The sequence below is a fragment of the Impatiens glandulifera genome, chromosome 3 (genome assembly GCF_907164915.1).
Source record: "Impatiens glandulifera chromosome 3, dImpGla2.1, whole genome shotgun sequence".
NCBI classification, from domain to species: Eukaryota; Viridiplantae; Streptophyta; class Magnoliopsida; order Ericales; family Balsaminaceae; genus Impatiens; species Impatiens glandulifera.
This window is the reverse complement of record NC_061864.1, coordinates 52,681,054-52,691,510: the sequence shown is the minus strand read 5'-3', so window position 1 is coordinate 52,691,510 and position 10,457 is coordinate 52,681,054. Positions and strand designations below refer to the sequence as shown.

The 10,457-nt window shown below is 30.8% G+C and overlaps 1 protein-coding gene across 1 annotated transcript; it reads right to left on the bottom strand.

The window, feature by feature from the left end:
- Positions 1-2,961: 2,961 nt before the first annotated feature.
- Positions 2,962-5,562, bottom strand: LOC124930367 (G-type lectin S-receptor-like serine/threonine-protein kinase At2g19130). The gene has a single exon (XM_047470718.1). The coding sequence runs from the start codon at positions 5,560-5,562 to the stop codon at positions 3,070-3,072; it is 2,493 nt and encodes an 830-aa protein (XP_047326674.1). The 3' UTR covers positions 2,962-3,069.
- Between the last annotated feature and the right edge of the window lie 4,895 nt (positions 5,563-10,457).

The following is a 10,457-nucleotide window of genomic DNA, read 5'->3' as shown; positions in this document are numbered from 1 at the left end:
TACAAACTCATTTGATGGGTATCCAACTGAATGACGTCTCTCTCGAGTAGACCGTCTTGGTTCATCAGAAGAAATTGACTCATCAACATTTTCATTCCATTGCTGATTTTTATTTCCAACATTAGCTTCACTGTTAAAACCAACATCAACAAAATCATTAGTAGTTAAAAGATTATCAGCATGTAAATCCATACCTTGATTTTTAGTTTGATCGTTGTTGGCGCTTATTGACTTAGGAGTAACTGGAATTGGATTCATTTCAACCATCTCCTCATTTACTTGAGTGTGAACAACCTCATTTACCTTGTCAATATCTTCAATGGTATAATCTTCTATAAATACATCAAAACTACGAATAAGCTTCTAATTAATCAGATCAAAGAACCAATATTCAAACAAATCTAGTACATAGCCGACAAACACACACTTCTTGGTCTTGTCTTCCAACTTTGACCTCTCATCTTTGAGAACATGCACGAAAGCCATGTACTCAAATAATTGAAGATGATCATAAAAAACATTTTTAGCACTCCAAACATAGTTCAACACATCAAAGTTCAAAGGAACACATGGTGTGAGATTTAACACATGTACCATTGTACTCAATGGCTCACCCCCAAAGTATTTTGGCAATTTTTCTTGTAAAATCATATATCTCACTCTTTCCACCAGTGTCCTATTCATTTTTTCAGCCAACCAATTTAATTACGGTATTTTCAGAGGCAATGTTCGGTGGCGAATACCTTACTATCGACAATACTCATCAAAAGACCCAATATACTCTCCCCCGTTATCCGTTCGAATAAATTTCATTTTTTCCCGTTTCCCTATCAACTGAGGCTAGAAACACTTTGAATGTGTCTAGCACTTGATCTTTCGTCTTCAATGTATATGCCCAAACCTTTCAGGAATAGTCATCAATGAGAGTTACAAAGTAGTATGCACCATCAAGTGATCATGACTTCATTGCCCACATACATCATAATGCACCAAGTCTAGTAATTCTGACTTTCTTTTCGATTAAGATGATCCAAATGACATTCGTCTTTGTTTTCCAGTCAAATAGTTAGTAATGATTTTCTTGACTTTTATAGTTGGTATCAACTTTAATAGTTGGTAATGATTCTCGGCTTTTTACAATTGACATCGACTTTTACGATCGGTAATGATTTTCTCGACTTTTAATAGTCGACATCAATTTTAATAGTCGATAATGATTTCTCGACTTTTACAGTCGGCATCGACTTTAACAGTCGATAATGAATTTTTCAACTTTTACTTTAACCGTCGATAAAAAATACTTTGAAGTTATGATCAACTTTTATATTTGGACATATGTAGAAAATGTGAGATGACAGCTGAATAAGAAGTTTGATGGCCGTGAAGATTAAGATGTTGGGAATGATGTGATTTCAAGAATGTGTGGTGTTGAATGTGAAAATATTGAGAAAATGATGGTGGAAGATATGAAATATAAGTTTAGAAATTATTTATAGAGATAATTTTTGTGATTTAAAGAAAAAGAAAAGTGTTTAACAAAAGTGACGTGACGAGAAATATGTAATTGATCGATAAGAATGTTTTAAGAAGCGCTAACCTTTGTGGTTGATAGGATTGTGGGTGTTAACCCTTGCAAATGCTCTAATACCAAGTTAAAGTAAATTACCCACCAAGATAGCCTAGTGATAAAAGTCGATTTAAAAGACCAAAATATTACGGGTTCGATTCCATATGGAAGTGGTTTCAGTTTAAGTGAGAGACCATTAGTGCTAATTTTACTTTAATTAAAAAAAAGTTAAAGTAAATTAAATGAAGAAGGTAGAGTAAATTAAATGAAGAAGGTAGAAAATATGACAATAAGTGAAATGATAGACTAAAGTTATATTGTTATAGAGTTAATAATTAATATTTACATTTATATTATTTATAATAAGAAAATAGTAAGTGAAAGGTTACAAGTCATCATATTTAATGTAGAACTCTCAGATTATGGGTATACATTATGGGTATACAGAGTCTCTTGCAGAAACTCAAATGTCTGTTGAGAGATGAGTGGTTGGTCTTCAATTTTGAATCTTGATTGATGATATTTTAACCTTTAATAAAGAGTATGAATCTCTATTAATATTTAAAAATAAAATATCTCTTATTAAACTATATTATACCTTAAATATACATATTATATTAATGTAGGAAACTAGAATAAAATTTCACTTAATTTTTAAGAAATACTCTTATCAACTTTTAGCATAGGTGCTTATACCTACTTGGCCACTCTAGGATTATTATTATTTTTTATATCTAATTTAACAACTATGTTGTTTTATGGATTTATATTAATTTTCTTATTTGAGTTCAATTATTTACGAATAAGAAAATTAATATAAATCCATTATATGAAAACAACATAGTTCTTAAATTAGATATAAAAAATAATAATAATATCGATGGATGGCGAGAGTTACCAAAACCTTCGGTAATGTGTCTATACCGAAAGTTATAGGGTCAAAACCGGTTTTGACCAGTGTCTTATATACATAAAAATTAGAAACAATGTGTCTTTAACCTCTTGTGGTGGCTTATGAATAAATTTAGGTTGGACTGCCCTAAGTTTGTCTTTATTAATTAATTTTGGATGGAGGGTTGGCATGCCCTAAAGTTGGTCTGCCCTAACCCTAGACTTTCTTGGCTTATCCAGGGCCATCCCTAATAAGGTGTCTAAATCATTTTGTGCACAAGGTGATGATACAATTAAATCATAAAAACAAAATTGTCCATTACCATAATCTCTTTTGCAACCGAAAAAAGTGGCAGATTTTGTGAATTGCAATTAATTCGGTAACAATACTTTATCATTAAGCAACGGACACTAGTAAAACAAAATACAGACCCTTATATTAATATTTAACATAGAAAATACGGCAGTACAGAAAATCAAGGAAGTTATCTATAACTCTATTTGTTCAACGGAATCAAACCCTAGACGAATATAAACTCTGTTTAATTACCATTCGTTAGATTAACTGATCCATTTATTTCAAGACATGCACTCTTGGATGGAGAAATGCTTTAGGGATGAGAATGACCAGAAGAAGATGTGTCTTTGGCTTGAGAGGTTTTGTTTGAATTAGAAGAATATGATTCTTCGAATAAATACAAGCTTTCATCGTCTTCAACCATGCCTTGGAGAACCCGTGGAACCGGAGACTGTTCTACGTTTATAACCCCTTCAAGGACCTGAACCACTTGACCCATTGTCGACCTATGCCCTTCCCAGTCTTGTATGCACCAGCAAGCCACCCTACAAGTTCTCATCACTTCCTCAGGTTCGACACTTTCTCTATCCACTCTAGCATCCAATAGCCTCATAATATCTCCCCCTTCTACGGCCAAATTCGCAGCCCAAATCGGGAAGTACATTATTCTCCCATCTCCAGAGTTTCTTCGTCCTGATATCAACTCGAATAGCATCATCCCGTAGCTATAAACATCCGCTTTTGGCGTTATGGCTACTCCCGATATCCATTCCGGAGCAAGATACCCTATTGTACCTCTTATTGTTGTCAACACCCGACTGAAATCTCGACCCATGAGTTTTGCCAGCCCGAAATCTGCCACCTTGGGACAGAACCCGGAATCTAGAAGGATGTTTTCAGGTTTTATATCGCAGTGGACGATGCAGTCGCGACACATGTCGTGTAAATAAGCCAAGCCCCGAGCAATTCCTATGGCAATTTGGTACCTGGTTTTCCAGTCCAAAACAGATTTTGAATCATTATGATGGAAAAGAATGGAATCCAGAGAGCCGTTTTGCATGTAATCGTAAACCAGCAACTTCTTGTTTCCTTGGGAGCAGAACCCGCGAAGACGGACAAGGTTAACATGTTGAACGTTCCCAATCGTGCTTACTTCCATCCGGAATTGCTTCTCTCCTTGGCTGATACTATCGAGCTTCTTAACCGCGACCAACGTTGAATCAGGCAACCTCCCTTTGTAAACAGAACCAAACCCCCCACCTCCTAGTTTCTCCGAGAAGTTTTTGGTCGCCTGTTGCAGGTCCCGGTACATGAAAGCAACCAAATAACCTTCCACATTCTTCGACATCTTTCGCCTCCTCGTAACGAAGAAGATAACTATGCCCAAAACAACTATAGCAGCAACCGAACCCATAATAACCACACCAATAGTCTTTTCTGCGCTTCTATCACCACTGGCAAACTCTTCAGCAGCAAGTCTGATATAAATATTGCTGCCATTACCCTCGTTTTCAGCAAGCGTTTGTAGATTCCACAACTCTCCATTCCAAACCGAACATACTTTGTTGTCGTAAGCATAAGCAGAGCACGAGCAGTCATTGAGGCAGGAAGATACACATGTCTTGATATCCATTTGGTCGTCGGGAAGAGACTTTGGATTCCTGGGCAATCTCATGTTGGTGAACAGCTTGAACCCGTCTCGACGTTTATTATTATTATTATTATTAATATTTCCGCATTGCAAATCGAAATTCCTAACACAGCCACCTGAAAAATCATTGAGATTCCAACCATCCTGTGACATGGGATGGAAACCCTCCAAACAATTGCAAAATTGCTGTGTGATCTGATTGCAGGCTCCATTTCCTCCGCATAAAGCATAAATATCACACTGACTTCTTGGTTGGTTCCAGAATAAATTCCATCCAGCACCATCCACCCAACTCACGACCCTGAATTGCCCGGTTACATCTATAAATGCAAGAGAAATGTTATTAGGATTGTTCATCTTAAACATAAAGTAACTCTCGTTCTCCTTGTTAACATAGCTGAAGTTGTAGAGGAAGCCGATCCTCATCTCGGGCACCAAGCTGAAGATCTTCCCATCCCACGGGCCGCTAGTCCAGTACTGCTCGGATCCATTGCGCCGCATAATGTATTGATTGTTATATTCATCAAGTTCAAATGAAAATAACCCAACCGAAGGGTCTTCCGAGTTTTTCCATGAAGTGAGGCTCCTGTGAGTTTTAGTGCGTTTGTTATATGAAAGCTTTACGCCAGGCAAACATACGTGGACAGGGTAATCAAAGCTCTGCCAAACTATGGATTTCGAAACGTCGTCCACCCTTAGCACCAAATTACCATCATCACCTAGGATCACTACACGAACTTGAGATGATGATAAAGAAGAAGAAGAGATGTTGGTGGACCAAATAGGTTTTCGAGATTCGTTGAGAAGCACCAAATTACCGTTTAAGAAAATGAGTTGGGAGGAATACCTATCTGAGATGGGTTTATCTCTATTTGCTACCCAAACCACAGTTTGATTACCAGGGTGACTGTTGTACCATATTCCTATGTAGTTTTTGTTGGAGTCCTTACCTAGTTTGAAGAACCCTAGTGCGAATACTCCACGTGATGACACAATTGTTTGGTCTCCAGAAAGCGTTTGATTTGCAGAGATGGTGTTAGATCGCCACCCAGCTCCATGGGAAAGATCATATTGATGGCTCAAGGATAGGAAGAGGATCAAGAAAACAATAAAGAGATCAGAGAAGTTCATGTGGTTCTTTCTGATCATACCCATGCATGCATGCATGATGCATGCATGTACCTGACAGATTTATATATGTTACAAGGAATGAATTAGATGTTTTCGTTACTCTATAAAATTTTGAATGTCTAAAATTAATGCAGGGACGATCATGACCCATGTATTGGGTACCTATATATATGTTTGATTTTAAAAGTAAAAAAAAAACTTAATTAATTAAGTCAAATTAATGATCATGAGTATTCCTTCCCTATTCATGTTCATAATGGACTCTTTGATTAAAATCAATATGAATAAAATAATATAATATTTTTTATAATTAATGCTTAATTTCTTTCATTAATTTTGACCGTGGGATAAAAGAGTCCAATCTAGTAATTAAAAATGAAAGACGTGATATTGAAAGTGTCACACTCTTCTTCAAAGTGAAATGTAAGTTTACAAATATTTATGGACGGTGGACAAACAAGTCATAAAGTTGATGGGAAATTTGATGAAATAACCTTGACTTAATTGTGTAAATGACCATTGTGCTAATAAAAATGATGTAAATGATCACTTTTTATTTTTCAGACAAAAATATCCCGTCGCGTAAGCGATGCTGCGTCGCGTTACGCGACGTAACCCTAATTCGTTGAGTGTGTGCCGTCGCGAGACGCGATCACCACCGCGTCGCGTTACGCAACGAGATATTTTTGTCTAAAAAATAAGAAAAAGTGATTTGCGCAAGTTTGATTAGTTGCTGATATCTATGCAATTAAGACAATTATTAAAGTATTCCATCCAATTTCCCAAGTTGATTATAAAACTAATTTCTGTTTTCCCTTTCTTTATTTGAAATTGGTATATATAATAATATATATTTAAAGACCACGACTCAACCGCCCACTCATAATGTGAATGAATATATATGCTGAATAAAGGGAAACCAAATCTGAGATATCCTTAATTAAGAAGAAAAACTGTCATGTATACGCGTTAATGACATAGATCTTGTTAGTACAGATTCCATCGTTTCATAATTAATATAGTTTACTATTCAATTTCATTTACTTAACCTTTTTTTAATTAATATATTTTTTTATTATTAAATACCTTCTAAATTTAATTTTTTATATATTTAAATTATATTTTTTATGTAATATATAATAAATGGCATCGTTACTAAATATTCTTATAAATACTTACTTAATCATAATTAATATAAAATGTTTTAATAATACAAAAAATTAATCATTAATAAAATTATTACAATCATCATATTTTATAATTATGGACAATTATGTTACACACTTCTTACAAAGTATAATCTTTCAAATAAGTTCAATTGACGGGTTAATTTTAATTTTTTTTGTAGTATTATTATTTATTCAAAGTAAATTTAACAATATAAAAAGTTATTAATTTTATAATATATATATATACAACTTAATATAAATATTTAAAATATTTTTTTATATAAAAGACATAAAGGGTTTTAATATATAATGATAAAATAAATTTTAATTTTATTAAATAGAAAGTATTTAATATTTTAATTAATCAATTGAATAATATAATTAATTATAAGATGAAATAATATTTAAATTTAAAAAAAAAAATAACCAAACAAGTTTGTGTTAAAGTGACACATAATCGTTACTTTGAAGTTCAATTGATCCTTCAGATAATCGATTATGAATTATGATGAAGTGGGAAACATTTAAATTTGATCCTTCCAACAATTATATCTACCGAATTCCAATAAAAAAATATATATGATGTGTTATATATATTGTCCAATGTACAATTTTTATTGAGTATAACTTACATAAATCCTTGAATATAAGGTCTATTAAAATAATTGAAGTCCAATCTATACAGACTATACTAAGATGATAATTATAATCCACTTTGTCATTGTTTTTTCTTGTTTTGACCACCAGTAATTTGTTAAGTAATTTGTTAGGGATGAGAGCGTAAATCGTATTTTTGTTTTTGTCCAGATACTACGCCCGAAAACTAATAAACACAATTATATATATATATATATATATATCATTATTAATATATTTATTTATTTTTTACATTTTATAAAAAAATTAAATTTATTTATTTATAATAATAAAAATTTTCAATATATATAATATTAAAAAATATAGTTTAGATATCATTCTAGCATTTCCCTAAAAGAAAACTCGTTTATATAATTTTATAAAAAAAATATTAATTTTGTTTAGAGTATGGAGAATTCCAAAATCAAACTTGACAGAAATAGTAGTAATTTTTGTTTTTAAAGATGGAACGAGAATGATAAATATAACTCGAATCCACTCAATTCCTACTCTTAACTAACCAAATATTTAATTTTATCAAAATAAAATAAAATAATGAGTTTGCATAAATATATATTAATTAAAGACCTATATACTACCCCACTGCCTACTCTATTTCTTTCTTTTATTGTTCTAGAAATCCCACAATTTTGTTTAATACAATAAAAGACTTTCATAAGGTGAAGCATTATAGGGATATTTTAAGAAAGAATTTCGACAAGAATTTAGATCGAGAGTACACAGAGATATATAAATACAAGTAATGATAGGGGTGAAAGATTTGTAAGAATATGATAATCAAATCCAAACAATTCTGTTGACAGTACTCCTGGAGCATAGAAGTTCTAAAGCTAGATTAAATGCATTTTGATGGAACAATTGCTTCAAATTGCAGAATAGAGCTGACACGAACATACTTGTGAGAGGAGACATAAAAAGGAGGATCTATGTACAGCCCTAGCCCAACACAGTTTGTATGTAAGCAACTATAACGACAGAAAATATCGTCGTTATTGATAGTTTTCCGTTACTAAAGAAATTAGCGGCAGAAAGCTTGATATATTTTGTTTGTTTGCTTGATATTATTAACATTCTAAAAGAGAAGTATCAGCATCAGTTATTCGTGTTTTCAACGAGGATAGATCAGAGGAGATTTAATTAATCGCTTCCTGATTAAACTCCGAGAGAGTAAGCTAGCTGTCTCAAAATGAAGCCTCATGAAGAAGACCGAAGCCCCCGTCGGAAGGAAGGAAGTGAGGACAAAGTCAGGATTCAAAATACAAGCATAATTACCCGATCCATAACCCGGATTCTACCTAATAAATATGGGATTTGCAGGAGTCGGTCGGGTTATTTTTCAACTAAATCTTTAAGAAAATAATTATGAGACAAATTTTTATAACCATATTAGACAAATTCAAATACAAGTTTAATTAAATCGATTATATATAATAAAGAATAAAGTCAATAAAACCATTATTGAATTTAAGTAAAAGTTCAAATAATCTTTATGTATATCTATTTCTATAAAATGATTAATAAAAAGATTTGAGTTTTTTAATATTATTTAGATAATATATATATATAACAAGTTTATATTATAAAATGACACTAAGGTGGTGTTTTTGTGTTCAGAGTAATTATCTAAACTTTCAATCAAAAACCAACATCATTATTAAAAAAGAGAACACAAGCATATAGAATTCACTAATAATAGAAATCCCTAATTTAGTAATAAAAAAAAAATAGTTGAAATTTTTTCTTCTTCTTAAGTCTTTGTCTTTCTCTCAGTCTTGTCTACTTTTTTCTTTAGATCTCTGTACGGGAAACACTTTCTGCAAATTATATAATATATAATAAATATTTTTGTGATTTATATTAATCAGTGTGAGAGACTCCTTAGGATTTGTTTGATTTTTGAATTATTGGGATACAAAATTTTCAAACCTAATAATCTTATCACAAATCAAATCAATAATTTTATTAATTAAAATATTAAAATTATCATTTACTTAAATATTTAATTTTATATTATTAAAAAATAATATTAATATATATATATATCTTATATTTATTTGATTACATTACAACATTTATTTTCGTATAAAATAAATTAATAACTTATTTCATTTAAAATAAATTATATAAAATAAAAATATATAAAATTATAACTTAATATATTATCTAATATAAATTTTAATTTTAAATAATTTAAATAAATAATTATACTAGAAAATAAAGTTAAATATATTTAAATAAAATATTTATTTAATTTTATTTTGATATAAATTAACTTTAAACAATTATTCTAAATAAATATTTTAATAATTTTTTATTATTATCTTATAAAATTTATTTCAGGTAAAAGATTTATATTAATTATATCAAATAAAAATATATACACAATATAAATAAAATTATAATATACTATATTATCTTATATAATATTTAAATTATAATAGTAGTGATTTATAAAATTAGTATTTATTTAATTTTTTATTTATTTATTAAAAAAATTAATATTAATATATTTAATTTTTTTTTATTTATTTTAAATATATATATATATATGCTGAAATTCATGCTGAACGAAAAAGAAACCTTCGAAGAACTGATGTTTGAAGAGCGAAAGAAAGACTTAGGACTTTTGGCTTGTGATTGAACACAGATTCTTGGTCAAATTTCCCAACATCACCAAGAGACTAAAGTTTGTTGTTGCTCTTGTCTCAAGCTTTATTTCAATCAAAATATTGTCATGAGTTTATAATTAATCTTATTAAAATTTGAGGTTGGACAAATTTATTAAAATTTGAACTGTATTGATTTTCATAAGTATCAATAAAAATGAAAATGCAAAAGAATGAGCCTATCTTGAAATAAAATCAAATTTGATGATTTATTTTATATTGAAAAACTAATTTTAGTAAAAGGTTTTTCTTAATATGAACACAAGCGTAAAAAAGGGACATTAGCGACGAAAGAAACCGTCGCTATTGGCTGTAACGCGGTTGCTCTTTGTCACTGAAAACGCCGTCCATAAAAGTTTATGAATATCAACGGCGGTGCCGTTGCTAATATTGTTCATTATCAGCGACGACAGTCTCTATTCGTCGT

Excerpts from the sequence above, each read along its gene's own strand:
- LOC124930367 (XM_047470718.1), bottom strand. The coding sequence starts at position 5,562 with ATGGGTATGATCAGAAAGAACCACATGAACTTCTCTGATCTCTTTATT.